Source organism: Mus caroli, unplaced genomic scaffold (genome assembly GCF_978045245.1).
Source record: "Mus caroli unplaced genomic scaffold, Mus_caroli_1 scaffold_5, whole genome shotgun sequence".
Taxonomy (NCBI): domain Eukaryota; kingdom Metazoa; phylum Chordata; class Mammalia; order Rodentia; family Muridae; genus Mus; species Mus caroli.
The window spans coordinates 151,023,453-151,046,455 of record NW_028227260.1 but is presented as its reverse complement, the minus strand read 5'-3'; the positions used below and the strand labels follow the sequence as shown (position 1 = coordinate 151,046,455).

General features: G+C 48.9%; 2 protein-coding genes across 2 annotated transcripts; one reads left to right on the top strand and one right to left on the bottom strand.

The window, feature by feature from the left end:
- Positions 1-2,266: 2,266 nt before the first annotated feature.
- Positions 2,267-8,998, top strand: Foxp3 (forkhead box P3). Its single transcript, XM_021152692.3, has 11 exons — positions 2,267-2,542; positions 3,055-3,159; positions 3,256-3,394; positions 3,784-3,871; positions 3,958-4,062; positions 4,862-4,949; positions 5,090-5,170; positions 7,311-7,461; positions 8,091-8,167; positions 8,559-8,660; positions 8,807-8,998. Exons 1-11 carry the CDS (start codon positions 2,336-2,338, stop codon positions 8,948-8,950), a joined length of 1,287 nt encoding a protein of 428 aa, XP_021008351.2. The 5' UTR covers positions 2,267-2,335; the 3' UTR covers positions 8,951-8,998.
- A 710-nt stretch (positions 8,999-9,708) lies between these two features.
- On the bottom strand, positions 9,709-21,523 carry Ccdc22 (CCC complex scaffolding subunit CCDC22). The gene is made up of 17 exons (XM_021152689.3): positions 21,356-21,523; positions 20,276-20,453; positions 16,586-16,718; positions 15,591-15,697; positions 15,396-15,462; positions 15,120-15,298; positions 13,473-13,667; positions 12,666-12,728; positions 12,429-12,548; positions 11,770-11,889; positions 11,572-11,688; positions 11,372-11,473; positions 11,182-11,289; positions 10,845-10,940; positions 10,569-10,628; positions 10,415-10,489; positions 9,709-10,067 (listed from the first exon to the last, which is right to left on the bottom strand). The coding sequence occupies exons 1-17, from the start codon at positions 21,403-21,405 to the stop codon at positions 9,954-9,956; spliced, it is 1,884 nt and encodes a 627-aa protein (XP_021008348.1). The 5' UTR covers positions 21,406-21,523; the 3' UTR covers positions 9,709-9,953.
- Between the last annotated feature and the right edge of the window lie 1,480 nt (positions 21,524-23,003).

Genomic DNA, 23,003 nt, shown 5'->3' with positions numbered 1-23,003 from the left:
ATCACCCTACCTGGGCCTATCCGGCTACAGGATAGACTAGCCACTTCTCGGAACGAAACCTGTGGGGTGGATTATCTGCCCCCTTCTCTTCCTCCTTGTTGCCGATGAAGCCCAATGCATCCGGCCGCCATGACGTCAATGGCAGAAAAATCTGGCCAAGTTCGGGTTGTGACAACAGGGCCCAGATGTAGACCCCGATAGGAAAACATATTCTATGTCCCAGAAACAACCTCCATACAGCTTCTAAGAAACAGTCAAACAGGAACGCCCCAACAGACAGTGCAGGAAGCTGGCTGGCCAGCCCAGCCCTCCAGGTCTCTAGTACCACTAGACAGACCATATGCAATTCAGGTCCTCTTTCTGAGAATGGACTGGTGCAGCACACAGTCACACCAGTTCCACATGTATTTAAGGAGGAGATTTCTTATAAATTCTGACCAAACATAAAGAGCACTTCAAAAGTGACCATGGTCCAGCCATATGGGTTAAGCCAATATAGTGGAAAATTCCACTCACCAAACCTGATACGCATTTGCTTGAGCTACTGTAATGAAGTATCACAAACTGGGTGACTTACATAGCATCGAATTATCATGTTAGAGTTCTGGAGGCTATAAGACCAAGATGAAGATGTCAGCAGGGTTGATTCCTCCTGTAAGTCCTGGCCTCCTTCTCATCTCTGATGCTTTCCTTTGCTGTTCTTTCTTAGAGGAGCATCACCTCATGGCTGCCTGCCTGCAGTCTTTCAGCTCATCGCATCACAGTTCTAGGAAGCCAGTCTCAGCTTCCACAGCCCCAGACTCCTGTTTTCATGCTAATGTTTTAGCCCATGACACACTAGTCTTAATACCTAGGTTCTCATATAAATCTCTCAACTCTGATAAGCCCCAGACATGATAGCAAAGAAGATGCAATTGCCTTCCAAAACCCTTCCGTGCTTCCCCCAGGCTGTTCTCAGAAGCTACATGCCCAACACACGTAGTACATAGTAGAACGGAGAATGACATATTCACATGCACACACACACAGAGTAGGGAAAATGTAGATATATATACTTCCTAGAGAAAAATGAGGCAGTATCAGCCTGAAATGGTGGCTTGTAATCCCGGTACTCAGAATGCAGAAACAAGGAGTTCAGGGACAGCCTGGGTATATAAGGAGTTCCAGGCTAGCCCAGGCTACAAGAAACCCTATCTAAAAAGAAAAGGAGGGCCCAGGCCATGAGAAGACTATAGAATTCTGAACCTGGCTATCCTCTTAATTAAAATGAGGGTAGAATTCCATAGTCAGTTCAAGATCTGGTTCCCTCTCTGACTGGAAGTATAGGATCCTGAAAAATGAAAGCTACACTTTTAAGGGACTGTAAGGTAGTGAGGCTCAGCACAGGGACCTGGGTCACCCTGTAGAGCTTTGAGGAGGAAATCAGAAGACTGCAGTATGGCTAAGGGAAGAAGTGGACTTCCAAGCTGGGCAGAGATTGGGGCTAGTCTGAGGAGCACCCAGGGACCCTGTCCCTCTTTTTTTCCTGGCACCTGCCACGCCAATTCCATGACAGACAAAAGCCCAGAGAAGACAGACCCATGCTGTAGCCCTGAGCTCTGCAGTACTGAATTTAGCTACAAGTCTTCCCTGCCTCTACTGCTTACTTTTGCATTTAGCCACATCTGACTATCACTGTAAACTCTGCTCCTCCATCCTCTACCCTCCATCTCCAGGAATGCTCCTGTTGGAGCTGCTTATGCCAAAAACCTAGACATCATCTTGACCCTTTCTCTCATCTCCTCCATCCAAGCTCCCGGCAACTTCTCCTGACTCTGCCTTCAGACGAGACCTGGAAGACAGCCACGTCTCAGCAGCTCCTCTGCCGTTATCCAGGTTGGTAGCAGCAACACCACTCACCTCACTATCGCAGTAGACTTCCCACTAGCACAGTTCCCTGGAGCCTTCCCGCTCACAGCATCCAACTGAATCTTTTGAGGCTATGCCCAAGTCATTGGAATAAAAAGATGAGAAGAGAGTCCAAGACAAGCCCCAGTAGAATCAGCAAAGACTGTATGGCCTGTACAGAGTGCAGGGGGTACTGGAGGGTCCCACAAACCAACTCCCCATCACCCCACATTCACGACAGAGTGGTATGGTGTATGCAAGCAAGAGAGGTGCTGGACATGTGCATGTGTAGAATATATCCATCAATCTGTGTTCCTGCTGTCAGGGTAACATATATGTATGTAAGACAGACCAGAGGTGTAGTTATGAGGCTATCTTGCACCACCCCTGGAATGCATGTGACTCCACTCCACTGTTATTCCTGCAGCCTGCCTCTGACAAGAACCCAATGCCCAACCCTAGGCCAGCCAAGCCTATGGCTCCTTCCTTGGCCCTTGGCCCATCCCCAGGAGTCTTGCCAAGCTGGAAGACTGCACCCAAGGGCTCAGAACTTCTAGGGACCAGGGGTCCTGGGGGACCCTTCCAAGGCCGGGACCTGCGAAGTGGGGCCCACACCTCTTCTTCCTTGAACCCCCTGCCACCATCCCAGCTGCAGGTGAGGCCCGGGGCCCAGAATGGGGTAAGCAGGGTGGGGTACTTGGGCCTATAGGTGTCGACCTTTACTGTGGCATGTGGCAGGAGGGGGGGGCTGGCTGGGGCACAGGAAGTGGTTTATGGGTCCCAGGCAAGTCTGACTTATGCAGATATTGTAGGGCCAAGAAAATCCCCACTCTCCAGGCTTCAGAGATTCAAGGCTTTCCCCACCCCTCCCAATCCTCGTCCTGATAGGAGACCTTATGATCCCATGGACATAGCCATGTATCCTCATCCCACTGTGACGAGATGGCTGGGGCTCAAGAAGGTAACAGTGTTGGGGCCAGCTCTACCCCTTGGAACTGTTGGACCTTGATGCATTCAACTCTCCATGAGCCTCAGATTCCACGGATGTGAACTGGATAGGTCCATTGTTGCTACCGTGTGGGACTTTAGTAAAGAGCTAATGAATGAGACACAGAACTATTAAGATGAGGCTCATGGCATCTCACGGCATCTCCCTTCTCCCTCCAGCTGCCTACGGTGCCCCTAGTCATGGTGGCACCATCTGGGGCCCGACTAGGTCCCTCGCCCCACCTACAGGCCCTTCTCCAGGACAGACCGCACTTCATGCATCAGGTATGGAATCGGAACAGGCTGGGAGGAGGGAACAAAGAGGACAGCCGTGGAGCTGAGCCCCAAGCCCCGCTGAGCCATGGTCCATGTGTTCCCCAGCTCTCCACTGTGGATACCCATGCCCAGACCCCTGTGCTCCAAGTGCGTCCACTGGACAACCCAGCCATGATCAGCCTCCCACCGCCCTCTGCTGCCACTGGGGTCTTCTCCCTCAAGGCCCGGCCTGGCCTGCCACCTGGTAACACCTTCACAGTATCTCCAAGTTCTCTAATCTTTGAGCATATGCAATGTAAACTTTTCTGAATTATAGCCCTATGGAGGTATAGAAGTCACAGAATGGAGGTATATTAAGAGTCACAGAAACTCCAACCTCCAAAAAAATATCAGGCTTAGAACCTTGAAGACATAGAATGCTATTATCGCTATTTGACTGATAATCGCTATTATCAGTCAAAATGCCATCACTTACCAATGGGCATCTTTAGGCTGTTATGTCAGAAGCCCTTGACTGTGGGAACAGCTGAGTCCTATGAGACAGTCTTCAAGGCTCAGGAAGGGGAGGGGCCTTCTGGGACCAGCTATAGAGTCTAACCTGCAGCTCCAGAAGTACCCTGTCTCTACCCACAGGGATCAATGTGGCCAGTCTGGAATGGGTGTCCAGGGAGCCAGCTCTACTCTGCACCTTCCCGCGCTCGGGTACACCCAGGAAAGACAGGTGAGTTGGCAGGGCTGGCAAGAAATGGCCCCTGTCCACCTCTGCACCTATTCCTCTGCTGACATCCCATATTCTCCCACCCCCAGCAACCTTTTGGCTGCACCCCAAGGATCCTACCCACTGCTGGCAAATGGAGTCTGCAAGTGGCCTGGTTGTGAGAAGGTCTTCGAGGAGCCAGAAGAGTTTCTCAAGTGAGTAGCCTCACCCTACCCACAGAGTTCTGCTGTCTGAGCAAAGACCTAGGCTTCACGTCTCAACCCACCATCCTCTCAATGGATGATAATAAGAATCATAAAGATTGAGACTCCATCCCTCCCTGGCTCTGTGATCTTGGGCAAGTTACGGGTCTCTAGGCCCAGGTTACCTCGCATGTATGAAGAGACATAATAATAAAGGTATGTGCTCATAGTTACCTTCATGTTACATGCAGAAGGATCTAAGGCCAAAGAGAATTAAGGGTCAGTCAAGCTCACACAGGTCCTAAGTGATGAATCTTGAATATGAACACAAGCAGCCAGGTTCCAGAGCCCACACGCCTAACTGCTTTGTCCCACTTCCGCTCACACAAAACACATTCCTGATCCTCCAATTTCTGTTCCTCTAGATGACTATAGAGCTCTTGCCCCTCTGCTCTCTATCTGCCGACCCTCCCCTTCTGTATCTTGCTAGTCATCCCTAACTCTTGGCAATGGTGCATGTTTGCGTGGCCAGGCCTTTGCATAGGCTGTGCCTGACACCTGAAATGCCATGCCCCTGCATACCTCCAGTCTAACGTCATCCCAGCACTTTGGCCAGACTCAAAGGGTAAATAAGCTCAGGCCTGGCAGCCCAGAGTTGCTGAAGCACATGTGTTTAAGGCAAGCATGGGGGCGGGGGGAGCACTGAGCATAGAGAAATCTCCCAAAGGGTCTAGGCTGTCCCTAACTGATACACTAAGCCAAGAGGCCTGACCCACCATGGTCAGCTACATGGAATCTTCTCCTTACTCAGGCACTGCCAAGCAGATCATCTCCTGGATGAGAAAGGCAAGGCCCAGTGCCTCCTCCAGAGAGAAGTGGTACAATCTCTGGAGCAGCAGGTAATGTCTGTGGGGTGTGGCTGCAGGATGTGGCTGCAGGAAAGAAGGATGGGAGGGAGGACCAGGTGAGGGAAGAAATGGGCAAAAGTGTGCCTGAGAACGACCAGGTGGAGGCCCCGCTTTGGTGTACATCCCCACAGCTGGAGCTGGAAAAGGAGAAGCTGGGAGCTATGCAGGCCCACCTGGCTGGGAAGATGGCGCTGGCCAAGGCTCCATCTGTGGTGAGTACCCCAAGTCCAGAGGCAGCTGACTTCAACTGCTGAGGGGCAAGACCAGAGCCCATAAGGACCAAGTGTCTTCTTCTCACATGCAAGCCCTCCCCTATACAGACCATTCCCACCTAATTAATATGCCAGATCGAAAGACACGCCTACTCTGCTTACAAACCTTCTGACCTCCAAAACATTATGATTCTGCCTTTTCAGGGCACATACAGAAGGCAGTGAACTCACAGGGCCACTGCAAAAAAGGAAAATGAAGGGCCTTATGTTCAAATTTCAAGATAAGCTCAGAACATCGAACAGTGCGTGACCACACATTTCACATACCCAGTCTCAGGCTGATATGAACTTATTGAGTCTTATACTATAACGGAGGTAGCTACCACCATCATCCTAATGCACAAATGAGGACAACTTGGGTCAGGAAGATTTAGTTGATGCTCCCAGGTTCACAGTTGGATGCTAGGGGATTCCAATTCTGCCCCTGCTCACCCCCAGCCCCAGCATCTATGGCTTCATCACATGCTCATGCCTGTACTCTAATTAAAATGCTGCTTTACAGAGCTCCACCAGAGCCTGCAATTGACTACAGGGTGGTGCCCTTCTCAAAAGCATTGACCTTACTGGACACAGTGGCATGCACCTGTAGTCCTGGCTACTGGAGAGGCTGAAGGAAGATCACTTGAACCCTCAAGTTCAAAACCAGCCTGGCCAACACAGAGACACCCTGACTCTTCTAAAATACAAAGAAACAGAGTTGGGGAGAAACTTGAGAGGGAAAAGTGATTGCCATACAAGGATAAGGACCTGAGTTTTGCTGGGTGGTAGTGGCGCACGCCTTTAATCCCAGCACTCGGGAGGCAGAGGCAGGTGGATCTCTGTGAGTTGGAAGCCAGCCTGGTCTATAAAGCTAGTTCCAGAACAGCCAGAGCTACACCGAGAAACCCTGTCTTGAACACCCCTGACAAAAAAAGGACCTGAGTTTAGATGCCAGCACCCACACCAGATGCAGCACTGGAAATCTGTAATCCCAGCATGTGTACACACACCACACATACAAATCAGATAGAAATATAACCAAATAAGGAACTGCAAATTGTAAAATAAAGTGGGGTTGGGGAACTGGAGAGATAGCTCAGGAATTAAGAAAGCTTGCTGCTCTTTCAGGGAACAAGAGTTTGGTTCCCAGCACCCTCAGAGCAGCTCACAACTATCTCTAACTCCAGTTCCAGTGGGTCCAATGCACTTTTCTGCCTTCCACAGGTACCAGGCACACATGCGATGCCCAGACATGCATACAGGCAAAACCCCTGTACACCTAAAATAAAATGCAAGCTGATTTGGCAGTAATCTCAGCCCATCCTGTGCTACATAGTACATTTTAGATTAGCCTGTACTACAGAGCAAGAGCCCACCTACATAAATATCCAACCAAGCAAGCAACCATTTTTTAAAGTAAAATGGAAAGCTCAGTGTGGTGGCACACGCCTTTAATCCTAGAACTCAGGAGGCAGATGCAGGCGGATCTCTGTGAGTTCGAGGCCAGCCTGGTCTACAGAGCCTGGTCTATACATTGAGCTCCAGGACAGCCAAGACTACACAGAGAAACATAAAATAAAAAGTAGAAGCCAGATGTGGTGGCACACACTTATAATCCTAGCACTCCAGAGGTAGAACTAGGATAGAAGGTACAAGGCCAGCTAGAGATATATAGTGAGACTGTCTCAGACAAAAAAAAAAAAAAAAAAAAATGAAGTATGACAAAAAGATGAATAAGCAAACACTCAGGAGGCAGAGGAAAGTACATCTCTGAGAGCTGCAGGCCAGTCAGGGCTACATAGTAAGACCCTGGCAATAATAATAATAATGGCAATAATAATAATAATAATAATAATAATAATAATAATAATTTTAAAACCAAAATAAATAGACATGAATGAAGGGGGAAAGGAATGAGAAGAAGGAAGATAAGCGATGAGGGAGGAGATAGGGTGAAAGTGGTCTGTGTGGATTACATACATGTACAAAATTGTCTAAAAACAAGCTTAACTAATAAGAAAATTCAAATTAATGTTTGAAAGGCTACAATGAAATGACAAGCTTAAGCGTCTCAATTACCACGCCCCTCCCAACCCCTCAGGCCTCAATGGACAAGAGCTCTTGCTGCATCGTAGCCACCAGTACCCAGGGCAGTGTGCTCCCGGCCTGGTCTGCTCCTCGGGAGGCTCCAGACGGCCTGTTTGCAGTGCGGAGGCACCTCTGGGGAAGCCATGGCAATAGTACCTTCCCAGGTCAGTGGAGTCCACACCCCAGTGCCAGGGGGTACAAAGGAGCTCCCCCATTCCCCTCACCCCCACTAAGAGCTGGGAGGAAAGTGCACCTGAGTTTATTAGGCTTAGAAGCCTCCAACTGTTATAAATGCATAGCCTCGGGCCCCGTGTTTTGGGGGATTGGAGCCAGGCCTCACCTACTTGGCATGTGCTACTTCATTCAGTCACCATGAGGGAGGAGCCTGGCTGAGTCCAAAGAGCCCTCTCTTCAGTCCCCACCTCCAGGAAGTCAGGTGCACTCAACCAAGCTCACCAACCCTCTCCCACCTGTCAGGCCTGGGTTGTGAGTTTACCAGGGACCATAGATATTTGGCGTCAGGCTGGCTATGCCACTTGAGCTGCTTACAGGCCTTTGATATACAAATTCCTTGACTCCTTTTTAAAGTGAGGGGAGCTAGTTTGGCAGGAGTGCTGCAAAGAAGACACAGCTTACGGCAGGTACTCAGTAAACAGTACTATGTGTGAGCATAGACTGCCCCTCCCCCCTTGGTGCTAGTGGTAGGAACTGAGACCTTGGATTCCTGGTGCAGACAAAGGTGGAGTAGGGGGTGAGGAGGCCATGGGCTCTGATCTATGCCAACCTTCTGCAGAGTTCTTCCACAACATGGACTACTTCAAGTACCACAATATGCGACCCCCTTTCACCTATGCCACCCTTATCCGATGGGTAAGCAGGGCAGCAGAGGCCCAGCAGCTGATGGGCAGCAGCAGGGGAGTTTGGGGGGGGGGTGCTTGCCTCCTACACTGCACCAAGAGCAAAATTCACCCATTAACAAACCTCAGCTCTGAGGAGCCCCAAGATATGATCCTTCTTAATAGCTTCACCTCAGATCTAGCCCTCAGTGCAAAGCAAACTGTAACACTACAAACTACCCTTTCCATTGTCCACCCTACCTACCTCTAACATCATCCTTGACCTCATGCCTCACCCTATTCTTTCTCCTTCCCCTTGACCCACATTACAAAGCTATCATAGCTCAGAGGGCCGAGAGTAGGCTGCCCCCTCAGCCACAACCCTGAGGAACATCCCCCTTATTCTACCTGACTCCAACTTCCAGGCCATCCTGGAAGCCCCAGAAAGGCAGAGGACACTCAATGAAATCTACCATTGGTTTACTCGCATGTTTGCCTACTTCAGAAACCACCCCGCCACCTGGAAGGTGAGTTCCTCTGTACACACTGGCAGCTGGGATGGCTCCAAGGATGGTTAGCCTGGGGCTAGACATGTAGGGAAGGAGCAGGTCAGTCTCAGACTCAGGGTGACTGTCCACCCTGTCCCTGACTGGGGTCCCGGTCCCCTCCACAGAACGCCATCCGCCACAACCTGAGCCTGCACAAGTGCTTTGTGCGAGTGGAGAGCGAGAAGGGAGCAGTGTGGACCGTAGATGAATTTGAGTTTCGCAAGAAGAGGAGCCAACGCCCCAACAAGTGCTCCAACCCCTGCCCTTGACCTCAAAACCAAGAAAAGGTGGGCGGGGGAGGGGGCCAAAACCATGACACTGAGGCTGTGGGGGCAAGGAGGCAAGTCCTAGGTGTACCTATGGAAACCAGGCGATGATGTGTCTGCTGTCTTGCCTATCTAGCTGCCCTCCTGGATCATATCATCTGCCTTAAGGCTGAGAGGGGTACCAATCCCAGCCTAGCCCCTATCCCCAACCTAGCCCCAAGATAAACTTTCCAGTCAAAGAGCCCTCACAACCAGCTATACATATCTGCCTTGGCCACTGCCAAGCAGAAAGATGACAGACACCATCCTAATATTTACTCAATCCAAACCCTAAAACATGAAGAGCCTGCCTTGGTACATTCGTGAGCTTTCAAAGTTAGTCATGCAGTCACACATGACTGCAGTCCTACTGACTCACACCCCAAAGCACTCACCCACAACATCTGGAACCATGGGCACTATCACACATAGGTGTATATACAGACCCTTACACAGCAACAGCACTGGAACCTTCACAATTACATCCCCCAAAACCACACAGGCATAACTGATCATACGCAGCCTCAAGCAATGCCCAAAATACCAAGTCAGACACAGCTTGTCAGAACACGCTCATGTGCACGTACACACATGCAGCCCCCTCCACTCTATCTCCTGAGTTCCATGAATACACACCGACTCTCCAAGATGTACCCCACGTCTCACTTGCCACTGACCCCAGTTCCCTACCCACAAGCCCCAATCCATGCCTAAGCGTGGCCCACAGAAGAACTTCTCTTTTATTTGGGATCCAAGGCCCCTGGCCCCCAGTGCCCATCCAATAAACTGTGGTCAGCTGGACAATCACCCTGATCAGATATGGGAACATATAAGCAGACAGCTGGGTTTAAGATCCCAGCAGGAGAAAGCGGATACCAAATGAAAGAGAGTGCTAGAACAGGTGCTTCAGCACTGTCTCCAGCACCCCCAAATTCCTGCCTGTGGTTAGGAGACATCCATCAGGGCTCTAGGCCTCTCGGACCCGGCCCAAGAGGCCAGCATTCTCCTGGCGAAGGGCTCGGTAGTCCTCACAGATCTTCTCCAGGTTGCTCAAAGTCTTCTTGCCCATCTCTGTCTCAATCTAAGAAAACAGGATGCACACTTCTTCAGCCCCTGCAGGCTTCCTCCCTGCTCCTCCTATCCCCATAACAGCAGCCTGTTCCTTCCCATCACTGGGCTTCTGCGTATGTCCTTCCCTCCACTCCACCTAAAGCAGCAACTTCTGCCGTGGGCGCTGGGAGGCATTAGGAGCCGCAAGCTAAAAGCCAGGGCTCAGAGTAGGCAAGTGTCTAGCTTCAGGTCCCAGGCACAGCGGGCACGAAGGCAAAGCCTCTAGCTGTTAGTTGTCTGGTTTCAAAGACTCTCAACGCAAAACAAGGAACTATCCCCTGGCCTGTCTCCATTCCCCTTACCAGTCCCAGGTCTCACCTGCTCCTCAAGATCTCGAACTTCCCTCATGATAGTGCCTGTGTCCTCAATGGTCTGGATGAGCTGACTGCAATTCTGGAGACAGCAAGAATACAAGGCTTGCACCTATGCTGGCCCTCTCCAGCCATCCCACCAGGCACATGGCTCCCCTCACCTCATGCAGGGCAGCGAGGTACTTGTAGGCTTTCCGAACAGCATCATCCTTCTTAGCATCCTGATAAGACAAAGGGGATCTCCGAGATATCAGCAAGCCATTCCCCCTTTTCCACTACTCTATGCCCCTATAAGACCACTCTTTACTAGTACTTGGCCTTCATCCTCCACAGAACAAAGCTAGGCCCCAAGCAACAGTGCACCTAAAGGACTCATAGAGGGGCAGGCAACACCTCAGTCCCACCTCCACCCTCCCGGAGGCCAGCCTGCGCCATACCTTGAACACAAGCTCATCAGTCACTGCAAATGTCCGGTCGAGCTTCCCAGAGAGAGAGTTGATTTCCTTCTGCAGTTCCTTTGTGTCCGACAAGATCTGGCAGAAAGCAGAGTAACTAACTCTCAGTGCACATCTTAGGCAAGGTAGCTGATCAGTGATAACGCTCACGTGCCTATACTTATATCCAGTCAGGGCCTGTGTCACTGTGTTGGGGTGACTATTATGTGTTGGAGTGTGCCTGAACAGCTCTGCCTAGTAGTGAGCATAAAGTCCCCATGTGATCACCCCTATGCTTGTCTGCCTACATGAGCCATCAATCAGAGCCACAGTGACATACTTTAGTGATCTCTTCCTTCTGCTTCCTGATGTTGCCCACAATCTCCAGGATGCGCTGAGTATAGGCCAGCCGGGACACATCTTTTGGCAGAGTCTCCAGCTCTGACACCTAGGTGGGAACATGGCAGGCATGAGCCCAAGCCCTATACCACAACCACCCTTACAACCCAGGGCCCTAAAGTAGGCCTTACCAGCTGCTTATAGACCTCCTCCTTCCGGCGAGCCTCCTCTGCAGCTGCTCGAACACTGTGGTGCAGCTCCTGGATTTCTGCCAGCCGTCGAGACGATTCCAGCTAGCAGGAACCCATAGGCAGAAGGCAGTGAGCAGAGCTCAGAAACAGCCCCCTCCCTATGGGCAGTCCATCTATACTCAGCCCACTGTGCCACTTACCTCCCTACAGTCCTGGAGTCTTCTGAGGTGGCGGTACTCAGCAAGAAGTGGGACCCGGTGTTTCTCCCACTGGCTTGCTAGATGGATGAGCCTCTGAGCACTGCTCTCCACCACAAGCTGGCAGGAGTCGAGGATATGTCAAGATGGGCTGGATCCATCTACCCACCCCTCTCAGCCCAACCCCAAACCCCAGCCCACCTGCAGCTTGGCGAGGTTGGCAGCCCCATCAGGCAACAATTCCACTGTCCTGCTCTTCAGGCGCAGGGCCTGCTCCTGCTCGGCCACACTGAGTTCACTTTGTCGGCACTCGGTTTCCACCTGGTACACTCACAGCCAAGCTCCCAGTCATACACACAGCCCACGATCCCAGTGAGCCCATTATGGCCCTGGCCCAGCTCAAGACCTCAGAGAACTCCAAAGCCTCTACCTACTACAGTCTTTGACATCTTCAGCTCTGTACTGACAGCCAGAGGCTCTGAGAAGCCCTGTAAGGCCCTGCCCCTACACATCCACCTTGATTCCCTGATGCCCATAGCTCCTATGTTCCCCTACAAAGCCTGACTGATGCCAGACCTATAGTCTATATAGACCTATATAGACCTATATAGCCTATATAGACCTATATATAGACCTATATAGTCTATATAGACCTATATAGTCTATATAGACCTATAGTCTAGCAAGCTATCAACCCTACATGTTTCTTTGCATAAGTTCTCCTGAGCCTTCAACAATACCAGAGGTCTCTAGGATGCTCCATAAACGATTATGGCATCTATAGATCTCTAGATGTCAGATCATCTCTCAAGGCCCCAGTTCTGCCTGGTCCAGCCAAAGTCCCTCTCCAAGCCCCTCACCTGCACAAGGTTGATTCCCAGGGTCTTCATGTCAGCTTCAACCTCTTCAATATTGTGGTTCACACTCGCCAGCTGCTCCCGAAGGGACTCTAACTCCTGCTCTTGAGCTGCCCGTGTGTCCTGAGAAACACACGCCAGTCTAGGTGGAGCTACCAAGTCCAGAAGACAGGCAATAGCCCAGCTGACTCTATGTGTGTGCGTGTCTGTTTGTCTGTCTGTCTGTCTTGGTCTCCTTACCTGTTCAGGCCTTTGAGAGGTAGCTGGTACATCTGCCATCTGAGCTGCCTGGACCTGGGGCTCCTATGGGTAGAAGAAGCAACCTGACTATCACACAAAGTTCTATCCCTCCCAGGCCAGCCTCAAACCCCCAAAGCACCCTCAAGCACTGTACCCATGTCCACTCAACCACTGACAGTTTTCAGATTGTTACTACAAGAGAATAAAGTGCCATCTGTAACTGCTGATTAGAGTGCCTGACCACAAGGAAACCTCCCTGACAACCCTGACCCTACAACCACCACGACCCTATAACCTCATGATTCTATACCCACCCTGACCATCCTGACTCTACAACTACCATGACACTATAACCACCTGACCATCCGGACCCTATATCCACCCTGACCCTACAACCTCTTCATGATTCTATACCCACCCTGACCACCCTGACCTTACAACCGCCATGACCCTATAACCACCTGACCACCCTGACCCTATAACTACTCTGACTCCATAACGACCCTGCCCAAAATGTCCACAAGAAAGATGAGTGTCTAAGGAGAAAAGGTGTTTCCAAAGGAAAAAAATTCCCAAAGGAAAGCCCAAGGCAAGATGGACTTTGTAGTGGGAGCACTTCACACTCTTACACGAGTCCCACCTATCTGCCTTTCCTCTACTAAAGTCTCAAAAAGCTAGGGGAACCATCTAGACACCCTGTCCTAGTTGGAGAGGACCTACTCAGTGGGCACCAGATCCTATGCCAATAACAGTAGTGTTAATAAAGAAAGCACTCCGGACATGCCCTGTCCACTCTAGCCTACCCACCAGATGGAAAGTAAACTTCTCTGAATGGGTGAAGCGGGAGCCTTTGGGCACACCAGTCATAGCCCTAGCACCCCAGGTCTGCAGCATCTCTCCTAGGTCTCGGACTTGTGTCGGGGCTCCAAGTGGGCCCCAGCTTTGACGCAGATGTTCAATCAGCTGCTTGTGCAATCTCTGCTGTGGAGCCCGGGAATCCTCCTGGAAAGGACAGAAGGCAAGAGGAAGGCATACCTGCTGGTCCCTAGGGCTGGGACTTCCCACCAACGTAGGTCCCAGCCCTGGCCTAGGAGCGCCCTATCTCCACAGCTGCACTTCTCTACCCACTCACCCCTGACCCTGGGGAAGAAAGTGACTAGAGAACAAAGTGAGCCTGGAGCTTTCAAATTAGAAAGAGATAGAAAGATATGGACAGCATAGATACAGGGAAAAAAAAAAGTGCCAGACCAAAAACAAAAAAAAAAACAAAAAAACAAAACCCTAGAGTTGGGGACAGGCAGATAAAGAAATTAGAGTTTACAATAGAGACGTGTGTCAGTATTAAATGGGGCTAAGAAATCATTTATTTCATTCAGTATAAAAACAGTACAGTGGTTCCATTAACAAAAATGTTCCTGTGAGTAATGACACATCTGAGTACTCAGAGCTGAAATTATGTGACAGTCTGGGTTCGCTAGGATTTGATCCTGAACACGGACGGAACCAGGTTCTACCATGAAACTGTAGTCCAAGCTCTGAGACTTACTCTAAAACCACAGTGGGGAAGCTAAAGGAGAATAAAAGAAGGACTAGAAGACAAGCATCATTAGAGCGATTCCTCTATATTTACACATCAAAATTCCTGTAAGTGTAAAGAAGAGATGGGATCTGGGTGTGGTGGCACATGCTTTTAGTCTCAGCGCTCAGGAGGCAGAAGCAAGGGGATTATAAATTTTGATGCCAGCTTGGGATATCTAGTGAGACACTGTCTCAAATCTCATCCCACACCCCCACTCCCACCCCCACCCCTCAAAAAAGCAGACTGGGCAGGGAGAGAGAAAGAATAAGCAAATGGCAACCAGGGTGGCAGGGACAGATAGAAAGACAAAACTGGAAGTGGACAGGAAGGAGGTAGAAAGAAGAGACCAGCAGAGAAGTAGATAGGGAGGAAGCGAGGACAGAGAAAGATATGGACTGAGGCGGAGAAAGAAAAGGAAGAAATAGGCAAAAGCGAGACAGAGAAAGATGAAGGCTACAAACAGGGAAGACAGAAAGGTTGATAGAGTGCATCAGAGAAACTACAGCACAAGACAGTAACAGGAGGAGATGGTGCAGTCACCTAGAGCCAGACAAAGGAGAATCACTGACAAATGCACAGACAGACAAACTGAAAGGCTCAGGCCCCGTCCCCACAGGGTATGCCCCCAACAGTCCCAGGTAAAACTCATGCAAGGTCACTACTCTACACCCCCATTTTTCAGAAAAGAAGAGCAGGCAAGAAGGGCTTGCTGTAGATTCTGCACTTCTTATCCATTCTTTCAGGCAGGGAGCCAGGCAGGTGTACACAGAGAAGCAATGAAGAGAGGGCCAGAATAGGGGGAAACGAGATGCAGAGAACAAACAGGAGCCACCAGAAGCAGGAGACTCTCAGGGAGAGCTGAACTCAGGCAGTACCTGGGATGGGACGCGGGATGCCCAGCGCACCCGGTCTTCATCTCCTGGGCAATCCCTGTTCACATGCTGGCAGAGCTGGCTGGCATGGTGTTCAAGGAGTGAGGCTGCCCTCCCCTGAAGCTGGGGCACCTGTGTGGGGGCTGGTAGCAGCAGGGGACTGGCCTGGAACTCCCGTGGCTCTGAAGGCAGAGACAGTGTCAGCCTTTTGTCCTCGCATACCAGTGCTCACACAAGCCTCTCCCCTCCTCGCTTAGATTCATACAGCTGCATCCTCACCTCCGCTGGAATTCAACTCAGGCAGAACCAACCTGCTGGAGTGGAACGGCTGCTGGAGGGCTGAGCCCTGTGGGGAAAGCAGAGTCAGTGCCTCCAGAATGAGGTACTAATGAAAGGGACAACAACCTGATCAAACACATGACAGACAAAGAAGGCAAGGAGGGGACAAGTCCAAACGGAGGTGGGGATTCCCACCTGGAGGCGCTGCACCTTGGGAGTTCGAAGGAGAGGTGGGACCCAGGGCAGGGCCAGCTGGTCCCGGATTTGGCTCCCAATGGCCCGAAGGAAAATAGCCGAGTCACCTATGAGGGGGCGAGGGGGGTGGGTAGGGAAGGAGTAACATGCTACCAATCTGGGAAGCCAGCCATAACACCTGATCCCTCACCTCCAGATGCAGATGGATTCAACTACCATTCTCAGTCACTCAGCACTTCCTGAGCGTTAACTACATAGGAGTACCAGTTACCCGGTTAAAAACCACCTCAGGAAAACCAAAAGGGAGGTCTCCATCTTCATGGGTCAGCAAGAGAACAGAAAAGGAACTTCAAGAATAGGACCATTAGCACCATCTATTCTAAGCAGGAAAGAGAAGGATGGTAAAGGGGAGCCGGAATGTTTCAACGAACAGCCAGAGAAAGACCTCTTGACATAACAGAGCAGAAGCCACAGAACATTGAGGATAGATTTAACCTTTTGACACTTGGGCATGATGTTATCATCTACAAAGTTCATGCTCAAGAACAGTGCAATCAAGTCACACCAAAAAAAAAAACATCTCCTAACATTTTAAACACGTTTACAGTTCCAGGGTGGGTGGCGTGGATAGCCATCTTCAGCAGCATGTGCCCCATGCTTTGGACTCACCTGGTAGGGAGCTGACTATGAAGAGAACTGAGGGAAGAATAATTCAGGGACCAAAATAGCCTGAGGCTAGCTCTCACCTGGCACATTTGGAGACCACTAAGAACATCCATGTGAGAAGACTGGAGTTAGCGAGTGTGCGAGGGACAGGGGGTAAGCTGGGAACCCAGTCCTCACACTGCCTGTCTTGGGTCTATCTGTTCTCTGACCTCTGATCCACCCAATTCTCCAGAAGATATGCCCTGCCCCCTACCCTTCCTGACACTTCTCTCAGGCCCCTATCACCCTGGGAACACAGTCCATTTCCCCAGTCCTATAGGACCCCATACCTGCAGGCTGGTCTGCGTCCTCAGAGGCATCACTGGGTAGTCGCTCAGCCAAAAAAAGAAGCAGATCTCGGAGGTCAGGCTCACTGGGATAGAGGAAGTTCTGATAGCCAAGCTCCAAGGGATAGCCCAGGTCCTGGGGGTTAGCAAGTATAAGCAGATAATGATGCTGAGGATAAAAAAGAAAAGAAACCAGACCCCCATCTGCCAAGCAGGGAGGCGCCTCCTGCTCTGGAAGCCCTGTGACTACCATACCGACTCTGTCGCCTTCACTAGCCATCACCCTCCCACTTTTCCCCTGCATCCCCAAGGTATCCAGGCCCCAGTGACAGCTACAAAGCCACCCTAGACAGTATTACAAGATCAAAAAACAAAACAAAACAAAAAAAAACACCAGACATTAAAGCTCAGAGGCTACTACCTCATGATGGTAGTGCATGACCTTTGATTCCAGCACTTGGGAGGCAGAGGAGGCCGAACTGTGAGTTCGAGGCCAGTGTGGTCTACAGAGCAAGTTCGAAGACAGCCAGGGCTATACATAAAAACCCTGTCTCAAAAAGCACAACAACAAAACCAAAAAAGCTTAGCATTGCTAACGAAATATGACTCAAAATCCAAAGGCCACAAGAGAACACAGGACTTCTGCCCTGTGAAAAGATGCAACTTTAAGAAAAACATAATTAATAAAGTCAAGAGAGCACTGACAGCTTAGGGACACACTATTCAGAGCCTTTGAGAGGAAACCCATAAAGCAATCTATTATATAAGCAGTGCCTAAAAATAAACAGAACAAAGGATGTGGCTCAGAGGGCTTGCTTAACATGAGAAGACCCTGGGTTCCATCCCTAGCACTAACACAATCATCATCATCATCACCATCATCATCATCATCATCAACAACAACAACAGGCAAAAAAGAAAATCAGCAAACACACAGCCAGAAAGAAAGGACTCTCAAGAGTTCAAGATAGGTTCAAAGACATACAGACCCTGAAAGCAAACTTCCTGGACTCAAACCCAAGCTCTGCATGTTACCGACCGTGTGACCCCAGGCCAATACTTCTCTGTACTTCAGTTCTATCATGTGAAAAGAAAAGTATACCAGTGGCTAGAGAGATGGCTCTGTGGTTAGGAGCACTAGCTGTCCTTCCAAAGGACCTGGGTTCTGTTCCCAGCAACCACATGGTGGCTCACAACCTTCTGTAACTTCAGTTCCATGGCTGTGATGCCCTCTTCTGACATCCACCATTACCAGGCACACAAATGGTGCATATATATACACATCGCAGGCAAAAGCACTCATATGCAGAAAATTTTAAAAAAAAATAAATCCAAATAAGTAAAATGTTTTCAATATCTTTCAAAATGATACTAAAAGTACTCATCTCAGACAGTTGTCACAAAGATTGAGTTATAAGCATGTCACCACAGTGCCTGGTACAAAATATTGACTCAAAAGAAGTCATTCCGATGAGTATTCATGCATTCTGTCAAAAGAAAGTTATAGCCGAGGATCATGGCCACACACGTATAAAAACAACCTGCTTCTATGCTCCGTTATTTAGGAATTTTGTATTTGATATCTGCAATCAAAGACTTGTCATTCCAGGAGTTGTGGTGGTTTGAATCGCCTCATAGGCTCATAGATTTGTATGCTTGCTCTCCTGGGAGTGGGTACTATTTGAAAGGGTTAGAAGGTGTGGTGTTGTTAGAGAAAATGTGTCACTGGGGTTGGGCTTTGAGGTTTTAGAAGCCCATGCCAACCAAGACTAGAGTCTTTCTTCCTGCTGCCTTGGGATCCACATGTAGAGCTCTCAGCTACCACATCTGCCTGTGTACTGCCATGCTCCTTGCCACGATGATAATGGTCTAAACCTCGAAAACTGTAAGGAAGCCTCAATTAATTGCTTTCTCTTATAAGAGTTGTCATGGTCATAGTGTCTCTTCGCAGCAACAGAGCACATACTAAGACACCTATATGTAGTGAGAGATGCCAAAAAGAGAAAGGTGGCTTAGGTACAGAAATAGACACCAGAAGCAAGGTATATACAGAGGAAGACACCGGAACACACAGTGCTGAATTGGAGACACTTTCTGGTTGTTCTGGCAAACCATGGCTACTGAGCTGGACAATTACATATATATATATATATATATGTGTGTGTGTGTGTGTATGTGTGTGTGTATGTATGTGTGTATATATATGTATGTATGTGTGTGTATATATATATGTATATATATACATATCCCTTAACCACTAGGTTCTCTACCCCACAATGAAATCAACACGAGCCACAAGATCGAAAGGCAGACAGCACTGAGAAGGGGAACATCAGAGAAAGCCTCACCCCACCACCTTGGTGCTTCCCACCGAGTTCCTTTCATGCCCTCTTTGAAGGCCATCTTCCAGAGCATGGTCCCAGATCAGGGGTGGACTGACAGTTTCATGGGACCATGGTCTAGACCATGTCTAAACCAGATCAGGGGTGGACTGACAGTTTCATGGGACCATGGTCTAGACCATGTCTAGACCAGATCAGGGGTGGACTGACAGTTTCATGGGACCATGGTCTAGACCATGTCTAGAGTCCTAGGCAGAAGAAAGTGAGAACTCTTGATAGCTAGGCAAACCTGAGAGTAATGAGCAGGCTAGGCAGAGCCAACAGGGTTACTGCTCAGACCAAAACTGCATAAACAGTGGTCCAAGGCAAAGAACTGTGATGACCTGTCCCCTTTAGTCTACTGGATACTCTACCATAGACTTACAGCAATTTCTTGAGTATTCTGGAAAAATCAACAATCACTCCATAGCCACAGGCTGCTGGAATACAGGCTGCCAAAGTATGTGATCAACTATTCCTATAGCAACTCAGTTTTTGCTTTGTGCATGCTGGAGACTGAACCCAAGACCTCATACATATGAAGTACACACTCTAAAACTGAGCTACACCCTGGTTCAGTTTAGCTTTCACTCACCGCCAACACAGAGAAACTGAGGACCAAAAAGGTTAAAAGGCAGGCTCAAAGCTGCAAAGACAGTGAGCTACAAGAAAAGGTAGAGCTCTCTGCTCTTGACCACAGTAAATGGGCACAGCTCTGAAGTGAAGAGGGCTGGGAGCTTCATTAGAGCATCATTTTTGGAACTAAGAGAAGCACAATACAGTGGAACAGACAATGACCTTCCTCGGGAAGCAAGCATCTCTTCCCCAGCCCATCGATGAAACAAGTAATCACAGGTCCTATAGGATGTCCATGAGGTCTGGGCAGAGCTAGTCAGAGCTTTATTTAGGAGAATGTAACCCAGTCAAGCTCTTCCTTCAGCCCTAATAAATAGGTAAATGGCCTACTATGTGACAGTGGAGTGAGATTTTGATGCCAAGCTTAGAAGGTGGCTGTTAACATTAGCCTGAGCACAAACCGAATCAGCTCATTTAATCCACACAAGCTCATTATATCATCTCCATTTCACAAATAAGGAGAAGGCATAGAACAGTTAGGGTCACACAGAAAGTGCGAACTGAACTAGGTAGGGTCTGAACTAGTCACACAGTTTGGCTACAGAGGCAGCAGCTTTAACCATTAATGAACGCTGAGCTATACAAAGGGACAGAGAAGAAGGCAAGTGTCAAAGAACTTGGCGACTTCGTGAAAAAGGAAGGAAGACAGTGTGCACACTGGGAGGAGGGCACTCACCATGCAGGCCTGAGCCAGACTCATGGCCAGGCGGAAGCGGGCAGACATGGCTGGTGGTAGCAAGTGACTGAGGCCAGAGCCCACATCAGGATTGATCACTCGAAGGCATCGGACCACAGCCTCTACGACCAGCTCAGTGGTGAAAGCTCGCAGAGTCTGCACTTCTGGAGGGACTGCCCTAAAATAGAAAGCACCAGGCTTGAGTAGTTAGGAAACAAAGTACAGACTTCCAGAGAGGGAATGCTCTAGAATCCAGGTCGGGGCAGGGAACAACCTAGGCTTCAACAGACCCTGGGTGCTAGTGACTTTTTACTTAGTCCTAAAACCTCAGTGAATGAGTGTAACCTGAGTTCAGAAAAGTCTCAAACTCCCCTACACTTCAAAGTTTCAAACCTCTGGGATCTGCAAAAGTGAAAATGGTCCAAGTGGCACAGTCTCCATATTTCTGGGCACCAAGACATTGCTCTTTGCATGGCAAGGCCTCCTAGATCTACGAGGTTTGGGGAAGGTACATAAGAAGAGGCTGCAGTTTTCAGAAGTCTCAAATGTCAGGGTCAATAAATAGAAACAAAAAATCGGGCATCCTAAATTTTGACATCCAGGACTTTTAGGGCTCTCAAAGCGTGCATCCTTTGTGTTCCTGTGTTACCAAGTGCTGCTACTGTCAGAATGTAGGGCCCTGGTATTTTGATAAGTCCTGGGAGTTTCAGGAGTTATTGTTCGAAGATCAAGTAGCCAGTCTCAGGAATTCTGGAGACTCTGAGTGCCAGACTCCTGTGTTATCAGTTTCCTGGTGTGGGTGTCCTGAAACCTCTAGATATCAGGGTCCCAGCATATCCAGGTCTCAGTTTGTAAGGTGTCTGAGTCCTCGAGGTTTTATCAAATGTCCACATCAAAGTATTTAGGAAACTCGTGATGTTAGAGTGTAGGCAGGGAGGAGGAGGAGAGGCTTCGGAATCCTTTAAGTTTGGGCCTTTGGGTGTCAAGGTCTTGATTTTAAGGTTCCCGGGTAATGGGGGGTCCTAGGATTTGGAGTCCCGGATGTGAGCAATTGGAGGCGACTGGGGGTTGCGTACTTACGTGCCCGCCTGGCGCAAGGAATGGATGAGGATTCGGTCAGCCTCCTCCATGGTGGAGTTAATTCTAACTCCGGGGCTGGGTCTAGGACCAGATCAGAGAAATTGGAGCTCTCCGCGCTGCTCTCCGCGCGCCGAGGACAGAGAGTCACGTGCCGCGCGAGGAACATTGGGAAATGTAGTTCTGGGAGTGAGCGTTGCGCAGGCAGCGCCTGGAGGCGGGGTGTGAATTACGTAATGGCTCCTGGAAGTTGTAGTTCTTTCACCTGTAGTCCCATGGGCTCCTCCAAGAAAAAAAAGGAAATGGGCTGGGGAGTTGAGAGACAGGACAGAGAAAAATCTTCCATTTATAAGACACGTTCATCTTCCAAGTTATAAAAGTTTATACGTGTACAAAATGACTGTTCCCTTGTGTCTTGCTAGCCTCATCTGTAAAGTGAGAATTTGGATAATACCTACTTCCTAGGGTTAAGACATAATTGCTATGACTGGGGAGGTGACTCAGGATAGCCTCACAACCTGAGTTCTCTCCCTGAGATCCACATGGTGGAAGGCAGGAAATGACTTGATAAGAGTCTGAATTCCACGTGTGCACTGTGACACATTTATGCTTGTGAGCACACACAAAAGGATCATAAATAGATTTTAAATAAATAAAACAAACGTCATTACTCGTGTAAACCTACTTAACCACTAACCACAACAAACTGAGGTCGATCCCTGGGACCCAAGTGACATAAAAAGAGAATGGACTCCTACAAAATGTCTTCTGACATCTACACATGTGCAGCAGTACCACTATCATGCACACAAAATAGATGGGAAAAGCAAAGAATTACTAGACCAGGAGGAGTGGCAAACATCTGTAATCTCAGCACCTGTCCCAAGTATACTTGACTCTGTTTCTGAACTAAGCTCTCTCGCTCTCGCTCTCTCTCAATCTCCCGCCCCCCCCCCCCCCCGCCCCTCTCGTTGTGCTATCCTGTCTTGCTTTGGTTTGGTTTTCAGACAACAAAATCTTGCAATGTAGCCCAGTCTGGCCTCAAAATTGTAATAATAATATTTCTTTCTCCCAAGTGCTAGGATTAAAGGCTTGTACCACCACCCCTGACTGTATTCTGTTTTTAATTACTGTAGATTTACAATGAGTCTTGATATCAGATATGGCAAGTCGTTTTGTTCTTTTTCAAAATGGATTTGGCTTTTTTGTTTTTTGGGTTTTGGGTTTTTTGTTGTTGTTGTTGGTGGTGGTGGTGGTGGTGTTTTGGTTGCTTTATTTTGTTTTTGTTTTTATTTTTTGTCATTTGTCTCAAAGATTGTCAATTCCAAAGAAAAATATGCTGAGATTTTGTTTGGTATAACTGATGCAAAATGCCAAGAAGATCACTTTGGGGAAATTTACAGCATCACTAAATGTTACATATTTCTCCATTTTATCTCCCTTTGATATTTACTATCTGACTTTTTTCCTAGAGATAATATATATATTAGGTTTTTCCTATGTACTTCAAATGTTATATGCTATTGGAAAATTATACCTTTTTTTTCTTATTTTGGTTTCTGCCTGCTTGGTGCAGGTATCGATTTACTATACACTTAACCAGTGCCTTTTCCCTTGCCAATCTCAGACCTACAAATATCCCATTTGCTCC